At 39.5% G+C, this 19,009-nt stretch overlaps 4 protein-coding genes across 5 annotated transcripts in view; 1 reads left to right on the top strand and 3 right to left on the bottom strand.

Moving 5' to 3' along the window:
* On the bottom strand, positions 1-1,594 carry LOC134674443 (uncharacterized). The gene is made up of 3 exons (XM_063532517.1): positions 1,488-1,594; positions 827-1,110; positions 1-74 (listed from the first exon to the last, which is right to left on the bottom strand). The coding sequence occupies exons 1-3, from the start codon at positions 1,555-1,557 to the stop codon at positions 18-20; spliced, it is 411 nt and encodes a 136-aa protein (XP_063388587.1). The 5' UTR covers positions 1,558-1,594; the 3' UTR covers positions 1-17.
* Positions 1,595-5,971: 4,377 nt separating this feature from the next.
* LOC134674508 (uncharacterized) lies at positions 5,972-8,145 on the bottom strand. Its single transcript, XM_063532601.1, has 3 exons — positions 8,008-8,145; positions 6,545-6,831; positions 5,972-6,042 (listed from the first exon to the last, which is right to left on the bottom strand). The coding sequence occupies exons 1-3, from the start codon at positions 8,075-8,077 to the stop codon at positions 5,986-5,988; spliced, it is 414 nt and encodes a 137-aa protein (XP_063388671.1). The 5' UTR covers positions 8,078-8,145; the 3' UTR covers positions 5,972-5,985.
* A 1,879-nt stretch (positions 8,146-10,024) lies between these two features.
* LOC134674301 (uncharacterized) lies at positions 10,025-12,100 on the bottom strand. Its single transcript, XM_063532329.1, has one exon. It carries the CDS (start codon positions 12,002-12,004, stop codon positions 10,043-10,045), a length of 1,962 nt encoding a protein of 653 aa, XP_063388399.1. The 5' UTR covers positions 12,005-12,100; the 3' UTR covers positions 10,025-10,042.
* A 371-nt stretch (positions 12,101-12,471) lies between these two features.
* The window catches only part of LOC134674621 (probable ATP-dependent RNA helicase kurz), a 28,291-nt gene continuing 21,753 nt past the window's right edge, over positions 12,472-19,009 (top strand). For both annotated transcript variants that reach the window (XM_063532738.1, XM_063532737.1), the window contains exons 1-3: positions 12,472-12,647; positions 12,730-12,912; positions 18,733-18,913. In XM_063532738.1, coding sequence (XP_063388808.1) covers positions 12,573-12,647; positions 12,730-12,912; positions 18,733-18,913 — 439 coding nt within the window. In that variant the 5' untranslated portion in view covers positions 12,472-12,572. The remainder of the gene's footprint in view (positions 12,648-12,729; positions 12,913-18,732; positions 18,914-19,009) is intronic.

The following is a 19,009-nucleotide window of genomic DNA, read 5'->3' as shown; positions in this document are numbered from 1 at the left end:
TACTTGCTTTAAACTATTCAAACCTGCTCGTAGAAAATAGTACCTTTTAGGTCAGAACCTTCTTTATAAATGATCTGAAACAAAAAGTTATTTGTATTTAAATGAGCCTGTCAAATAATTTTTGTATTCTACAGGCGCAGCAAGGGGTAGCGAAAACATTTGAAATTCTTTGTAGGAAATTAGTTTTTTCGTGACCTTTGCTTAAAACAAATGACGAAATTGACGACATTCGTGTGCTAATTTACCGTCCTGCCCTGCCTGATGAAATCTAAGAAGTTATTTACCTACCACAATTTTTTGAATAATGGTAAAATGAAAGAAAAAAATATACCTAAATTCATACAGCTACATTTGGTATTAAATACCTACTTACTTGATAGTTTTATTATATTTAAGTTTTATTCTGAAATGTCCAATTATTAAAGTCATAGTTAAATTATCTACCTATTCACAAAATCTTCATGTACCTAGGTACTTATAAATACAGATTTTACAATTTTGCAGATAGTTTTAGGCGGCTATATATCGCCCAAACACATATACATATATATGTACCTCTATATCGGCCTTATAATTATATTTATATTTGTCCTTTATGGGTATAATCACTAGAGGAATCGTACTGAATCCAACAGAATTACCTCAGGGGGCTTTGCCAAGATGACAATATCGAACATCAACAAACGATTTAAAAAAATCGGAATGACAGAAGCTACGATAAGTCACGTGACTATTTACTCAATTAAGTTTTGATTAGCATTTCTTATCAACGATTGTCATCTTGGCTAGACTCCCAGGTAATCTTTGTCAATATGCTTATACTTACAAGCTTCATGGTATTGCCTTCAAACACCCTGTCCATATGAAGCTTAGCGCCATCAGGGAAAGTCATGACCGTCTGCACACCATCATCGTTGATCTGACAGCTGACTTTAGTCTTAATGCCATCAGGAGTGGTGAAGTCGGCTTCTGCACCCTGAGTCATCTTCTGGTTGAAGCGTTCCTGGCCATCTTTGGAGACGATGTATTGAACGGAGCCGTCGGGGTTTTTCTCGAAACGGGAAACGCTGTCGGTGTTCTTGACTAAGCCACGGACACTGTCGGGGGCCTCTGGAATTTGTAATAAATATTAAGTTTGGTAGACCTTTGCCTATTTAATGAACGGTACTGCCCCACCAGGGAACTCCAAAAGTCTTCGCTGTCCGTCTCTCCGTCTGTCCGTCTGTCTCTCACCGGGCTGTAACTCATGAACCGTGATAGCTAGACAGTTGAAATTTTCACAGATGATGTATTTCTATTGCCTCTATAACAACAAATACTTAAAAAATATAATAAATATTTAAGTGGGGCTCCAATACAACAAACGTGATTTTTTTGCCGTTTTTTGCATTATGGTACGGAGCCCTTCGTGCACGAGTCCGACTCGCACTTGGCCGGTTTTTATTATAACGCAGACACACAACAAATAGTTAAAATAATGCACTTACTAAACGCGTCCAAGAGCACATCAATGTTTTCAAACTTGGTTTTCTTAAAGTTTTTCCCGTAGAACGCCATTTTCGTACACTTCAACTGTCCGCAATCAGTTCAATGCTCAACATTTTTTTTAAGTGGGCTTTATATTACTTCAAAATATAATAATATAATATATCATCAAGATATATTTTCTATCATATCAGATTAATTTGCCGATATAAAGGTATATCTGTAGATAAGTGACAATTTGCAGCGAACTTTTGGAAGAAATCAATTTCTAAAGAAGTGTGTTGATAAGAAACCTAAGTTATTTCTAACAAATGAGTCATATATCGCCGTGTGCCTGCTACACTGCCACATCTCAAAAAACCGTTTTTTCGAGAAATCGCGTCTCAAAGTTTTGAGAGTATAGTTCAGGGTGTTTAATAGGATCTTACTCCTTTAGTTTTAGGTCTATGAATTTAAAATTTAGCTTTTTTTACTCGGAATGATATAACCTTCCTTATGACCACGCCACTTTTTAAAAGAAATGTATATTTTTTAAGAAACAAGGCCCGAAAGACAGGTATTTAGAGTTGTGGCCGTATTGCAGAAACGTTTTTTTAAAGATTTTGAGATGCGGCCAAATTTAAACACAAAATTATTGGATAAAGGTTACCATGCAAATATAAATAAAAACACCAAAATAGTTAAAATCCCTTTATTTTTACCCGACTACGGCAACGCAAAAGGAGGGTTATGATTTTGACCGGTATGTATGTGGATATGTATGTATGTATGTATGTATGTTCATTTGTTCCCTCATAACTTCTAAAGTACACATTATAATTTGACAAACGATATGTCATTCGAATTATCTTAATCGTCCGCTGGTTATAGGCTATATGAAGTCACAAAAAAATTAACAAGGCGTCCTCTAGAGGTCATAAAGTCACGAACGAAAAAAATAAAAATAAGTAATGATTACGTGATGTATATCATTTGAAAGAGCTCAGTTAGCACATTTCAAATATATAAATATTGTTAGGTTTTGCGACTGGCTTTGCTTGCATGCACCCGATGAAACATTAATTTATCGGGTAGGTAATTCGAACTACGAATCTACAAGCGCTCTGGATTCTATCCGCGTATTACCCGACTACGGCGATACAAGAAGGTATTTGCAAAATAAATTTGTTTGGCCGCTATTAACATAGTGTTTTTTTTAATGACCTGCAATATTTTATAACGTGAATAGGTATAGAAGTCCAGATCAGCCAAAATGTATGAAACAGCCGTACAAGAGACGTAGGAAGCTCGCTGTACGCGTACCAAAGCCGGGCGGCTTCGGCGCCCTCATACTAGAGGAGTCGGGCGTAGCCTGACGTACGTGGCGCGCTGCAAGTAGTCCAAGGCCAGGCGACTTCGACTTTCTCATACTAAAAGTGTCGACATACGTGACACGCTGGACGCTTACCAAATCCGGGCAAATGCATGAAACAGCCGTACAAAAGACGTGCGGGCACGCTGTACGTGTTCCAAAGCCGGGCGCCTTCGGCGCCCTCATACTCAACGCGTCGGGTGTAGCCCGTCGTCGTACGAGGCGCACTGTATGCGTTCAAAGCCGGGCGCCTTGGGCGCTCTTATACTAAAAGAGTCGGGCGTAGCCCGACGTACGAAGCTCGCTGTACGCGTTCCAAAGCCGGGCGCCGAAGGCGCCCTCATACTAAAAGAGTCGGGCGTAGCCCGACGTACGAAGCTCGCTCTACGCGTTCCAAAGCCGGGCGCCTTTGGCGCCCTTATACTAAAAGAGTCAGGCGTAGCCCGACGTACAAGACACGCTCTACGCGTTCCAAAGCCGGGCGCCTTCGGCGCCCTCATAGTAATAGAGTCGGGCGTAGCCCGACGTAGGAGGCGCACTGTACACGTTCCAAAGCTGGGCGCCGAAAGCGCCTCCATGCCAAAGGATAGCGCAGCCCGATATATGTGGCGCTCTGCGTGTATTTCTGTACTGGGGATGCCCTCGAAAAAGTAATATAAAGTGACTTCGAATAGGTAGTTTGTAACGAAGTCATGACCCCAAAATTAATTAAATAAAAAATAAGTTCAAAAACTAAAACCCGACTACTGCAAATCGCGCTCTAAAAGTATGAAACAAGATAGAATTCTTATCTGAAGTTATCAAACAGGAAATATTATAAATGATATAATTTTTTTAATAAAAAAATACAACGTAATATGTTTAATTTACTACATTATTTATATTTTTACAGAGATTCAGAGGATAGCTGTGGTCGTATGCCACTTTACCTTAAAGTTTATAATCGTGGCATACGACCATGCACGGCGATCCTTTGAATATCTCTGTAAATATATCAAAAATGTAATACATTTTATTACGTTGTATTTTTTTATTAAAAAAATTATAACATTTATAATATTTCCTGTTTGATAACTTCAGATCAGAATTCTATCTTGTTTCATACTTTTTAGAGCGCGATTTGTAGTAGTCGGGTTTTAGTTTTTGAACTTATATCAACTTTGATAGGAACAAGATCACTGTACGCGATAATAATAATATGTGTAACTCAGCTAATTATTATTTTCTAGGACGCAACTCAAAAGCTTCATTTAAAACGTGTGCTTTATAGCCACAACTCAAAAGTGGCTGTATTGCAGGGAATTGTCTGACAATTTATGGTCAAATGCATAAGGCCACTTGTGAGAAAAAGGCTCTTAAAGACCTTTTTTGCTATGGCTCTCGAAATAAGGTCGTAAATTGAACAATTTTGAATACGAATCTGCAATAATCCAGAAAATCAAAAATTTTGAATTGTGGCAGTATAGCAGGCACACGGCGATATAGGCGTTTTCAGAAATAAATATCGAAAACCCGATTCTCACAGATCCCGGTGTTTTTGGGTTCTTTCAACTCAGAATCACTAGCATATTCAATTCTGATGATAAAATAAAATGTCCCGAAAATTTGTATGAAAATTGTAAGTACATTCCACTACGTCACGCACATACAAGTAAAAAAAATGTTCATACTAAAACGTGACGTAATGGAATGGACATTTTGGGACATCTTTTTTTGATGGTGGGATGGAGAATGCTGATTCTGAGTAGAATGAGCCCAAGAACGTCCAGATGTGAAAGAATCAGGTTTTCAATATGTATTTCTGAAAACGCCCAAATGAGTAAGTACTGAGGTAAGTATATACCCATCATTTTATCGTATGCCTATCATTGTGTCATCCCGATACATTTTTCATCTTGTCATCTTGGCTAGCCCCCCATAGTAGAGTAAAATAACCTGGTTAAAAAGAATAATTCCTAGCCCTCCTAGCAAGAAGTTCCTAAGGCAGCAGAATGTGTTTGGTGGACAATTCCGCCAAATTGCCAATGCATGACGGTATAGTTAGGGTGCCTGCGTATAGGTACCTATAGACAGATGTCTGGTTGACAAACTGCTTCGTAAAACAAGCCGTATAAAGGATGACTCACGTTAGACCGGGCCGTATCCGACCCGGAGTTTCGGGCGCATCTTTTTCTATGGAAAGCATCGTGATCGCATGTCATGTCATAGAAAAGTAAGCGCCGGAAGCTCCGGCCCGGACACGGCCCGGTCTAACGTGATTCGTCCTTAAGTACTTACCCTTAAAACAATGTTCTTTGTCTGTTTCTTTGTCGACATCAAACAAGGTCAATGAGAACTCTGATATTACTTAAGGTGTGTACGAATTATCAGAAGATATCGCACATGATAAGATTGGTGACTGTATCTTTCCATTGGCTGATATAGGTAGGTGTAAGTAATTTATTTTAGAACTGATATTAATTATTTTTCAATCATTAGACTGTTGTCAATGATTTCTTTAACAAAACACTGGTGTTTGTTTTGGAAACTTAAAGCAGACTATAAGGGGAAGACGATTTCTTCAGATGATGAAGTGACCCATGCGGTTTACGCCCATTTTGAGGACAAACTTTCAGAGTACTTTTACAAGGGGATAGAAAAGCAAAGTAAGATTTAAAAACTGTGTTCATATAGAAGGGGAATATATTATTATCTAAATATAAAAATAGTTTCGTAAATGTATGCTCTTATTTTATATGACAGGCTGGAAACTTTTACCCCCTTATTCATAAACGTTTACTAAAGTTGACAAGCCGATAATAATCGTTTGTCCCTTTCCGACGTATTGGTATGATGGAAAGGGACAAACGATTATTATCGGCTTGCTAACTTTAGTAAACGTTTATGAATAAGGGGGTTAGACTGTACCTTGTAGGCGATAAAAAGTAGGTATTCTTGTAACTCAGAGAGGTAACTATAATAGGTATCGTTAGATTTGGGTTTTGTTACCTTACGATATTTGTGTGAGGTTACGAATGGGTTACGACGGTTACGGGTTGAATAAAACATGAGTAATAAAATGTATTTTTTTTTAAATATACTTATATATATGTAAAACAATAACATTATTATAAAATACTTAAAGTAAAATAATTATATGTGAAGATTGTTCAGAGAGCCTGGTAATGAACAGTGGCTTTTTCAGCGACACCTTGGACGTACAGTTCCTGAAACAAGACAATAAGGTTTATAAACTAGCTAATTAGTATGAACAGTCGTTAAAAACTAGTTTGAAATTGTTTTTTTTTTGTGAAAATTCAGTAACCAGCGCTCGGCAACCTTTTAGCAGCCTAGGGCCATATAGTAGTTAACAAAGTTGGCCGCACTTTGGTAATATTTGTGACTTTGACGTTTGTCAATATTACATACAAAATAGCCAGGGAGGCTCGCGGGCCGCACACGGCCCGCTTGTTGCCGACCGCTGCACTAAAGAATTGAATGAGTTTTCCTATGGTCGTTACGGCAAATATAAATAATCTACTTAAAAGAGTCTTGAGATGACCACTGCAGTTAATTTCCTACTTTAACTAATAGGTGGGCAGGAAGAGTAGGTACTTACTTAAATACTTCGGACAATATAAAAAATTCTAATTATTTAAGCTATTTTAGAGAATTTGCATAGGAATTACACTTTCACTTTAATAAGCAACTTAATAAAAATCCACTCACCATTTTCAAGCTATTAGCTTCAAAATATCTATCCATATGTACCACGTTCCCATCAGGCAAATACATCTCCGACTTCAAGACGTCTCCGGCCAGCTCAAACTTTACCTTCGTCTCCATGCCATCAGGGCTTCTGTAGTCTGTGAGGGTTGAAAGGACGATCTTCTGGTCGACGAGGGTCTTGCCAGTGCCGTCTTTGACGACGTACTGGAGGGAACCGTCGGCGTTTTTAGTGAAGGAGGTAATGGTGTCTGGACTGCGCAGGAGTGCGAGAGTTTGCGCGGAGAGGGCTGGAATTGGAAAATGGTTTAAGTATGTACAATCAGAATCACCTGCGTTCGCGTTGTTTCACCCTTAGGCACAGAATAATTAATAGTACTACCATACAGAAAGGAAACTTCCTACAAAACCGAAGTTTGACAGCGGTTCAGGGTCGAATCATGCTGTCCCTTTCTAATATATGGCACTATCCCTTTCGGCTATTTAGGGTTGTCAAAAATCAAGTGATTATCTTATCTGTGGTCGTGCACGCAAAAGGAAGTCAAGTGGTGCCAACCCTAATAATTGTTCGAAGCAATGCTGAGCCGAGCGGAGCCGAGTTTGACCGAAGTCAGGAGTTTCGCACCCCTGCCTTAGGGCGATATTCGTTTGAACGCTTTGCGGGTAGCCAGGTAGCCGCTCCGTTGCAAGGATGCAAATTCTTTTTAACTGGAAAACCGCGAGCGCATAGTCTGGTAAGCAATTACCTACGGCACAGACACGGGCCATAACCGCGAAAATCGAAGTTCACAAATTGCGGGCATTTTTCTCTGTCACTCTAATTACGCCTTCATTGGATTATAAGAGAAAGATCCCCGCAATTTGCGAATTTCGGTTGTCGCGGTAGCCCCTCTGCAACACCAGAGGAGTTGCAAGTAGGAACGTTACCGGCCGCCAGTGTTGGCCGAACGTTAATTGCAATTGACCATTAACCAGTACAAATTGAACCATAAACGGTAACGGACGGTTACAGTTGACGGTTCAATTTGTACTGGTTAATGGTCGAGAATATTCAATCGAACACTGCCGGCCGCTAAAGGCTCCTCTTCATATTGGGCCAACGCCAACGCCAACGAGGGACGCAGCCATGCGGTAGAATGAGATAGCAATATCACTTGCTCCCTCTAACGCATAAATGCGTCCCTCGTTGGCGTTGGCGTTGGCCCAACGTGAAGAGGAGCCATAAGATGTCGTTCAATTACAAGATGAATGTAACTGCGTCGAAATTATATCGGGAGCTCAAAAACAATACAGAAGGTAGTCACAGTTCATATCCCGGTCTGATATAAGTAGGTAAATCTAGTGAAAGTGTATTCTCTCGGAAACCACAAATTTCATGGAGTGGACCTGCCATGCAGCAACTTTTTGAAGGTTATCATCGCTGATGATAATTTCAATAATTACTCTTTATGTATTATCCAACTCACTTAGTTTCCCAAGGACCTCCAAAGTATTTTCTGCCTTAATTTTCTTGAACTGCTTCCCAAAGAACGACATGGCGACCGTTTTGCTCTTCCGATGAACCTAAACAACTTATATTTCAGAACACTTGCTTATATAAAGTAATATTAATCTGTATTTATTTGTTTGTAGCGTGCGTGCAGAGACAAGTAAATAATAAAAACAGTCAATGTTCCGATTGTTCCATATTACCAGAGGGACAGATTATAAAATCGTTATTATGACCCATGCATAAAAAGAATGAGAGTCCTCTCTGCTACCTATTGAAGTTGAGCGACTGATCTGGGGGCCTAGCCGAGAAACAATACATTATGGCTTAAAACTTTATGTGAAACAAAGGGACCCCTATTTCAGGTGATAGAATACCTACTCTTTATTGGCACACATCTTGGCAGTAAAATGATACAAAAGAAAAGAAACAATTGATTAACCGGTGATCTTGTTTCTTAACATTTACTTTAGGTACCTGCAATAAAATGTTCCACAATGGAGGCCGCAAAAATATCTGACACGATCTTATTTGTAGAGCCATAAGAGCTTGTCACATATTTTTGCGGCCTTCAAAGAGTAGCATACAAAATGGTGACTAATACAGAGCTACTCGACGGACGCTCGTTGTGAACTAGGTAGGTACAGGTACCTAAGTATTCATGTAGGTAAGGTATCGGAGAACTCCAATCATTATTATTCACGTGTCTCTAGTATTAATCTATATTTTTTTGTTTTTCTTGTGTTTATTGCTTGTAATCCAGGTACTTTGTATTGTGATAGGCGAAGATTAGCCTATGTTGCATCCGCGACACTAGGTATCTAATCAAGAGCCTGGATATTGACTAATACTACTATTTAGATAAAGAGAAGACCGCAAGCATAGACTAGGAATCCTCTAGACCGAGTTTCGAGCAATTATTTCATGCAACCGATGATGCCAAAAATGCGGGGGTGCGCGGGACGAGGTGAGCGAAGTCTCCTGCCGTGATTGGTCCGTTCAAACACACGGACGTCACACAAAGACACTTTCGACTCGAACATGGAGTAAAATTACCGTATGCGTGGCAGAGGGGGTAGCGCGACTATGCTCAGTCTGGAGGATGTTTTGTCTGTGACCGCAAGCAATGTTATCTTACGTGTAGGTACCTGCCTACTATCTAGACTTATCGGGTTTGACCGTCCATCCCTCGAATTTATGTACGTAGGTAACTAAATAACAAATGTGACCTTTTCAAGCAAAAGGTACCACTTTGTCCCATACCATAAGGACGTGATTTGTTTGTGTCTTTATACGAATAACCTGCCAGAGCGTCCTTATGACTAGCGTTAATGTGGTACATGTGGGAGAACGACACAAATGGTAGCCCTGCGTTATAGCGTGTTCACAATGTTAATAATGTGAACACGCTATAACGCAGGGCTACCACATGCCCACATAGCGAAAAAAAGCTTTCGTCAGTAGAAAAGAGCGGCAATTTAAAAAAAAAATTAGGCGCGGAGGGTTATCGGTACCATAGAAAATAGAAAATTTGAATTTCGCGCCTTATTCTACTGACAAACTTGTCTGAACGGATATTAACACGTCCACTACAAATATTTTTTATGCCAACTGTATTTTATTTAGATTTATAATAAAACAACCCCCCAAGCTGGAAAGTGGTCGCCGTGGGGGAAAATGACCACAACCTTGAAACCAAGAAATACCATACCAAACAAAATTTTAAACAACAACAATCTTTATATAGTATGGAAGAGGCCTATACCTCTTAAGGAGCCCACTGATTAACAGTCCGCCGGACGGTATCGGCCTGTCAGTTGTTCGGAACTGTAAAAATTTTGTTCTAACTGACAGGCCGATACTGTCCGGCGGACTGTTAATCAGTGGGCCCCTTCAGGAGGGTTCTGGAGTAACTTACGACAGAGATAAATTAAGTCTATACCCAAGATTAAGTTTTGTTACTCAGAAATACAATTTACAATAAAACAACCAAATTCCAAATTGTATGTGTATTAAGTTGGTAAAAAATAACTATTTAAATGTATGTCACAAAACAAACAGGTTGGATTCTCTGGTTCCAGTTCTTTCCTCGCTATAAGACCACATGCAGAACAACTAAGGTAGTCACTAGATTCTATAGGAGTCAGAGTTAAGCCACAAAACATATTTATATGGCCGTTTGGACACGAGAATCCTTTAAGGTTCTCATCACAACATTGGCAGGTATATTCAAAATTGTCCTTAGCATTATCAAAACCTGAAGGCACCAGCTCGGCAAGGTTCTTCTCATACTTGTCACAATAATACTTGATATAATTCTTCGCACATGAGTATGTTTGTGTATCCAAATCGGTCAAAACGTCACCATTTTGTTTTTTTTCACAAATATCTGCAAATTCTGAAATCATCCTTTTTGCATGTATAGCAAAAATCCACTCCTTCGTTACTTCTAGAGAAGTCTCTGGAAGACAGCCGCTGGAGTTATTCTTAAGAAGGTTTGTTAAAGTATGGTAATAATTCAAAAGAATTAAATACAACTTATTTCCATAGATATTGTGGTTAAAGTAAAGTTGACTATAGTTTGCCGCAGGCAGTGTTTTTAGTCTCAAGGCTTTACATCTTAGTAGTTCCAAGCAGTCCCAATAATCCGTCAACTTTTCTGTCGGGTTTTCAAGAAGTAATTTCAATTCTCTTCCGTAACTTTCTTTTTCACAAAGGAAAATAACATCTAGTGCAATATTTTCTTTCCTAAACATTATTTTTCTGTTGCGAACAGCTAAAGCACATATAACACCGTTTTTGGAAAAACCAAGTCCGCATAAATCATGATTAGCTAAATTATCTTTGAATGTTTTCTCTTCCACATTCACATTTAGCGTTCCATCCGTAAGCATGATATCAACTTTGTATATTGAACAGTTTATTGTACCGATGTAGAAATATTTGTTAGTTTCCGATATAACTGTAATTTTATAATCATTTAGGTTGTTTAAATATTCTGATACTTTATTACAAGTATCATCTATTAGCAGGACAAGTAAATGTCTATGTTTATTGCAAATTAATATTATTTTGTCATTAATAACTCTGTATTTTAGGTGTCTTATAACCATTCTGTCCTTATGTGGCCATGGGCAGTCACAGTTAATTAATTTAGGACAATTATTCTCCCATTGATACTTATATACATACAACTGCCCAAATATATTTGCTGATACTAATAGAAACACGTCATTTGATATTGGAATCCATTGCATAGTTACAATTTCACCCGCATCACTATGTTCAGTTGTTAATTTTTCAATACTTAATTTATCAGCGCCTTGAAGTTTCCAGAAATGAATATCGCCATTTTTCTGTGCAGTGACAAAATTAAATGTGTCATTATATTGAGTGCCCCAACAGCAAGCACATGTTTCTAATGCATCAGCAATTTTTTTCACTTCTTCCACCATGTGAGGTAAATTTCCCTCAAAAGTATCTCTATATTGCTTCTCAATTATAGATGAAATATTGAGAAGGCTCAAGTAACCACAGCTGGCAGGTGCAAAAAGCTCAATGTTACCAACATTATTCAAAATTGCAATAACACTTTCGTTGTTATGCACGAAATTAGGTGGTGACCACTGAACAGACACCACACTAGCCAACTCCTCCATCAGTTGAACGTTGTGGGGCCACAATGCTGGGTTCAGCATCATTTGTATATAGTCTATGTTCTTAATGTTTATTTGGTTCATTATTTTCTTGGAAAACAAGCTTGTGGCCGGGCTTGTCTTTGGGCACGGGATATCAGTTAAAGTCCAATCAATTTTCTTATCCATGCATTGAACATTGTGCGTGAACTTGAAAATGGTAACAGTTTTTTCAGAGTACAATGTTAAAATAGAATTTTCCCAGCTTAAATGCGGCGTATCACCTTTATTGATGGGAATTTTCAATCGCGATATTTCACTTAAAGCAGATTGTGCCATTGTGTTGCTGATACTCTTGAAAAGTCCTCTTAAATCAGCCTTGAAATAGTCATAACGCCTGGCAAAACGATACAATAAGTACAATAACACATGAGTAACCTCAAAATATTTAGGTCAAAAATGACAGTTCTGATCAATTGAAGCGTTCAGAAACCTCTATAGAAACACATAATTTAGGATTCTTAATTTAAAGCTGCTGATGAAAAGGTACTTTTAAATCTAATTTTTACAAACTTATAGCAAATTTCAATTCTCGTCTACTTTCATTTTCTTGCAAAATGTATTTTCTTGTATCAAAATAAACTTCTTGACAAAAAGTTTCTGAACGCTCTTGTAAGACATTTGAGCCTTGTTTCAAAACGCTCAAATTTATGTTCTTTTTTTGCTTTATTAAAACTGTCTTAAATATTTAAAAAAAAAGTTACTGTCATGTAACTGTCATAACAAAAACACGTTTCTTTGACGTACTTTACTTTTATAGTATTTTAATATTTCATTATTTCTACATGTTTAAGAGAAAATGTAAAACCTAAAATCCATCCAGAAAGTCTATAATATTGTGGTTAAAATGGGGAAGCGTGTTTATAACGCTAAGGCGCGCCAAGTTGTTAAAACTAGCATAGATAACAGCAAAACCAACGAGGTAAAGGTTCTTTTTAGCTATATTCATAATTATACATCTGAAACGTTATCCAAATAATAATTATTCTGATTCATATTTTCAGATCAAACTTGACTTTGCAAACAGCGAATATGGATCGGCTGATGCGAGTAACATCCTCGCTCTGCCCGCAAAGAAGCGACAGACAAAAATTATCAATGAAAAGAAGGAGAAAACCCGATTTCTATCAAAACAGCAGAGGAAACGGCTTGAAAAAATTGTTGACAAGAAAAAGAAGAAGGAAAACGTAAGTTGTGCTCTGAATTAATAGTTATTTGTTTTACAAGGGGGCAAAGTTATTGTTTAATAGTTCATGCTAATATTGATACCCGAGCAAGCGGAAGACTGCAAAATTGAACCACGAGCGTAGCGAGTGATTTTTAAAAATGGAATTTGCGATGAATGGATGTTGCGAGGGTTTCAAAGCACAAGCGGTTAAATAAAATTTGCCCCCGAGTGAAACACAAAACACACCAACCCGAAGTAAATATTAAATGAAAAATGTAATGTTGGGAAGTGTAATGAAACACGTCAGTATAAAACAGCAACTGTTTATTTCACATGAATGCGGGTATCATGTACAAATAATAACTACCCACAACATCTCCCCCAAAAGGTATACATAAGACCCAACACCAAAAAGTTATGCAATACAGTTAAGTTAAGTTATCCATTTTACATTTCATAAACACGGCCTAGACATGAACATAAGAATGTAGATAGCAGTAGTCTTATAAAACATATATGTATACGATATTATATTTTGTTGCATCTTGACTACCATCCTATCCTCCCCTTAAAATAACGTTAGGTACATAAGGATATTTATGTTTAATACTTATCTGTCTAGTTTACGCTATTTCCTACGTACGTACACACGATAACACTCTTAATCGATCATGACAAGACCTTATTTCATAGCAATAAGGTTCACAGACCATTGAATCAGTGAAACTTCGATGGTAAAAATTATTAATTATATCCATAGGAAGGCGACTATACTGATTCACTTGTTGTGTTCCTTTATTAGCATGTTAGATCTTTGTTGCTACCCAAAGATATGACATACTCGTACCTAACACACCTTTACATAATTTTATTTAAAATACTAGGTAAAAGGTACACAAAAGAAAAATTACAGACTATCAGAATAAAAATACTTAGGTAAGTATATGCGATCGAGACATAACGATTACATATTCATAACTCTTGTATTTTTAATTTTAATGAAATAAAAATGGGCTGTTTACTATATTTCTAAATAAATATGTAATCGTTTATGTTCACTTAGTCTAGCTGTATGATTATTTTTGATTAATAAGTTTGGCTCGACTACGAGTCATTATAACAGTAGGCCTACTGCCGCTATCAACCTTATTGTCGACAGCATTAGGTTCAATTTTACTTGTTTGACCTACTTCCTCGCACGCGTCCTTGAACTCGTCGTCGGCATCAGCTGACACTGGCTGCATCGAATCCGAGGACGGTGCATTAGTACTAGTTTCGCACTTAATTAAATGGCGTCGATTGCGCCTAAACCTACCACCTAGCTTATTTTCAATTATATATGAGCGAGGAGTCTCGGCGTTACCTACAACGGTAGCTCGAGTTCTCGTCTTTCCGTCTATACACACGACTTCATCGCCTGCGTGAAGCGAAGGAAGTGTCCTTGTGTGTTTATCGTAATATTCTTTAACCTTTATTTGATTACGCAACATTGTCGAATGTTCTGATGAGTCAATTGGCCGCGGGGTCAACAACCTAGGGTGCACCGGGAGCTTACATTTAAGTTGACGACCCATCAGAAGCTGTGCAGGAGAGCTTAAACCGTCCCTGGGAGTGTTACGATAGTTTAGCAAGGCTAAATAAAAATCGCCGTTTGTATTAATCGCTTTCTTAAGAAGAGATTTTACTGTCTGCACCGCGCGTTCGCTCTTACCGTTCGATTGTGCATAGTTTGGCGATGACGTCACATGATTGAACCCCCATTGTCTAGCGAACATTTTAAACTCTCGACTGCTATATTGAGTTCCGTTGTCACTAATCAGGGTTTCTGGGATGCCATGGCGAGAGAAAACTTCTTTCATGCTTTGTATTACTAAGTTAGAAGTTATATTTGGCAAATTACATACTTCTACATAGTTAGAGTAGTAGTCTACAATGATTAAAAAATATTTCTTCTGTAACTCAAATATATCGGAGCCGATTTTTTGCCATGGCAGCTCAGGAATCTCAACTGGAATCAGTGGTTCTCTCGCGGGAGCGTTTAGACTCTCCTGACAGGTGCGGCAGCGCTTCACAAATGCCTCGATATCCTGCGTGATACCAGGCCAGAATACGACTTGCCTCGCGCGTCGCTTGCACCGGTCAATACCCATGTGACCTTCGTGAATAGTTTCGAGCATATCTGCTCTTAGCGCTCGCGGTACTAATACTAAGTTGTTTTTAAATATTACTCCATCCACTATAAATAGCTCTTCTCTAAATGACCAGTACAATTTTAATTCGCTCACGACCTCAGATTTGTGATCTGGCCAACCTTTATTTATGTACTCGCTTAATTTTAAAAAATCAGAGTCACGTTTGGTTTCTTTTTTAATGTGCGAAAGTTTGTTATTTGACATTGGTAAATTACCCACGAGTAATTTTACTTGACATATATTGTTTTTATGCACATCGTCACTGTAAAGATCCGGCAGCGAGGCACGAGACAAGGTATCTGGAATATACATGTATTTTCCTGGTTTATAAGTGACATGCAAGTCATAGTGTTGTAATCGCAGCAACATGCGCTGCAAGCGTGCTGGGACAGACATTAACGGCTTTTTAAAAATACTCTCTAGGGGTTTATGGTCCGATTCTACGACTACCCTTTCCTTACCGAATATGTACTGGTGAAAGCGCTCGCATGCAAACACTATCGCCAAAAGCTCTTTCTCCACCTGTGCGTAACGGCGCTGCGCGTCGGTTAGGGTACGCGAAGCAAACTCCACTGGCCGCCCGCCCTGCATGATCACGGCGCCCAGGGCGTCACGCGACGCGTCAACCGACAGCAGCACCGGCGCTTCCACATCGTACAAAGCCAATACCCCTGCCCCACACACTACTTCTTTTAAGTCTTCGAATGCCTTTTGCTCGTTCTGCTCCCATCGCCAGTCATTATCTTTTTTTAACAAATTTGTCAACGGCGCCGCACGTTGCGAATGGTTTGGTATGAATTTAGATAGATAATTCACTGCCCCCAAAAACCTTTCCAAACTTTTCCTGTCGTGTGGCGTCGGCATCTCTTTTATTGCCCTAACCTTATTATCGTCAGGCCGCATTCCGTTTGCGTCGAAAATATGCCCTAAATATGTTACTGACTGTACCCCTATTTTGCATTTTTGTTTATTAAATTTAAGATTAATCTCTTTAGCTCTATTCAGAAGCGCGCCTAGTCTCTCGTCATGCTCGCGCCTAGTTTTTCCCCATACGATAATATCATCGATAAAGCTGTCTACTCCCTCTAAATCTTCTAGAAGTTGTCGCATCTTACCATGAAACACCTCACTAGCAGAATTAATACCAAAAGGTAAGCGCAAAAACTGCCATCTACCGAATGGTGTAGCAAACGTACACAGGTCGGCGCTCTCGTCGTCTAGCTGTACGACCCAGAAGCCCGAGTTGGCATCCAGCACCGAGAAGCAGGTGGCGCCGCGCAGGCGCGTGGCCAGCTCGGTGAGCGAGGGCAGCTGGTAGTGCGCGCGTCGCACCGCCACGTTTAACTCGCGCGGATCAAGACATATGCGTATGCCGCCATTCTTTTTGGCAACTAAAACTAGGGGATGCACCCATTGAGTAGGATGCGTCACTCTCCTGATTACCCCCATCTTTTCCATGTTTTTGAGCTCGTCATACAGTCGATCTCTCAGGCCTAACGGAATCTTCCTAGTAGCGCTTATGACCGGCGGGACTGACTTATCTACAACTATATGGTATTTACCTGGCAGGCACCCTAAACCCGTGAATAGATCAGAATAATCATCTAGTTGTATGCTATTAATTCTTTTTACTAAGCCCATATCTTCACATGTCTCTCGTCCCAACACGCTTCCAACTTCCATATCGGCAATCGCAAACGGCAAGTTATAACTTTTTTCCTTATACCACCATATTAAGTTACACACACCTTTTATAGGAATTTTGTGTTTAGTAAACGATTCAAGATTTATTTTCGGTATTTTTAACATACTTTCGTCGAAACCTAGTGATATAAATTTATCAAAAGACATAACATTAAAATCTGCCCCCGAGTCGAGTTTAAATCGTTCAGAACCGTGTTCACAAAACAGAGTTTCCATCCAACGCCCTTTACCGCTCGAAGACGAAACCATGTCTATAAAAAATGGTTCAAGTTCATCGGAATCGCTACTCACGGAACCATGTTTTTCTATTTCATACACTCGTTTCACTCCATTGTCATCGTTGATAAACCTAGATCTGCACATACGAGCAAAATGTCCACGGTGACCACAAGAGAAACATGTTACGTACTGTGCCGGGCATTCTTGGTTGGCGCAGCGCGTCCCGCCGCAGCCGGCGCACTGGCGCTGCGCCGCCGCCGGGCCGGGCGGGGCGCGCCCGCCGCCGCGCGCGCGCCGCTCGCCGCCCGCACCGCCGCCGCCGCCGCGCCGAGCGGCCCGAGCGCCGCCGCGCGCCCGTCGCCGCTCCACCGCATGTACCTGTGCACTACTGGAACCCTCACTCGCGACACTTAATTGTTTACCGCTTTCCTTGGAAGCTTCCTCGGCTTGACACATCTTCATAGCTTTGTCTAAATCTAAGTCTTCACAGCGTAGAAGCCTGTCTCGTACGGTGACGTTCCGAACGCCACACACGATGCGATCCTTAAGAAAATCGTCGCCCAGCGTACCGAAATTGCAGTTTTTACTTAACAGCCTCAGCGCTGTCACATATGCCTGAATCGATTCGCCTTCCTCCTGGTTACGTGTAAAGAATTTGTACCTCATTAGCGTTGTGTTTACTTTGGCGCCGAAATACCCGTCAAACTTTTTAATTATGGCTTGTACGTCGTCTTTTTCCGAGTCGGCGTCAAATGTAAATGTTTGAAATACATCGAAACCCTCTGAACCTATCAGATTAACAAGCAGGCTGGCTTGTACTGCGGCGGACTCGCTGCTCACACCGGAGGCCTTCACAAAAAGTAGGAATTGCTGTTTCCACCTTTTCCACGCATCGGCCCGCGTAACGGGACCGCCCTCCATGTTTAACTCAGGTGGTGGTCTGGCGTGTTCCATCTTTTTAACTACGCCAATAACACTGTGTTACACAAAAGAACTTTGTTATCTGTAGTTGTCCGGTGTTTGGGCACTGCACTTCAACTTATTTGTAATCGTTGCACCACAAAATTATTTAAAATAACTAACACCGCTGCCACCATGTAATGAAACACGTCAGTATAAAACAGCAACTGTTTATTTCACATGAATGCGGGTATCATGTACAAATAATAACTACCCACAGGAAGTAACATAGGTATACTCAAAGAAAAGACTTTGGAGCATTAAATATGTAGTTAGTATTAGTCACTGAAAGACGTAATAACTTATAATTACATAAGCAGATTAAGCTTGTCTAACATAGTTTAAACATAGCTTGGTGAATAAACTATTAGAACACTGATTTTGTGTCCCTGGACTCACTAGCAAAGAAAAATTGATTTTTCAAAAACCGTGTTGATTTTTTACTTTATTGTTTACAGGGGCATCATTAGATCCATAAGTATTGAATTAACACATAGAAATTAACAACTTGATCAGATATAAGTTACATTTTGTATAGTAACGCAGCAGAATAAAGTACCCATACAAATATGTGTGTCCCTGATTTTTGTATGGGAGTCATCATCATCATCATCAGTCGAAATCAGTGTTAACAACTATTATGTCAACACCCAGTTACAGATATAGAGGTATAAACCTTAACACTTGCATTGCGTGGGCTATAAAAATCGCTGCAGACTTAACTTGGTCTAACTCTAACATATTTTTATAAATTGAAATTACAGAGATCAGCTCTTCTGGAATCTCTTGCTCAAGTCCAAGCGTCGCTGGAAGAGGTCAATCAGATGACAACTATCTCCACTGTACAGACTCTGGGTCTACGCAGGCTCACAGATTTTAGTACTGCTGTGCCCGTGCAAGAAGCTGATGCTAGCGGAAGCGAGAAGAAATTTAGTAGTATTGCTGGTACGTAAAAGTTGTTTTAATAATTTGCTAAATAATTTGTATAATTGAATTTTTTACTATCTGTCAAGAACTAGGCAGTCAGTCTAGCACCCGTTG

The sequence above is a fragment of the Cydia fagiglandana genome, chromosome 20 (assembly GCF_963556715.1).
Source record: "Cydia fagiglandana chromosome 20, ilCydFagi1.1, whole genome shotgun sequence".
NCBI classification, from domain to species: Eukaryota; Metazoa; Arthropoda; class Insecta; order Lepidoptera; family Tortricidae; genus Cydia; species Cydia fagiglandana.
The sequence above is the reverse complement of the archived record's forward strand: the minus strand, read 5'-3'. Positions and strand labels throughout refer to the sequence as shown.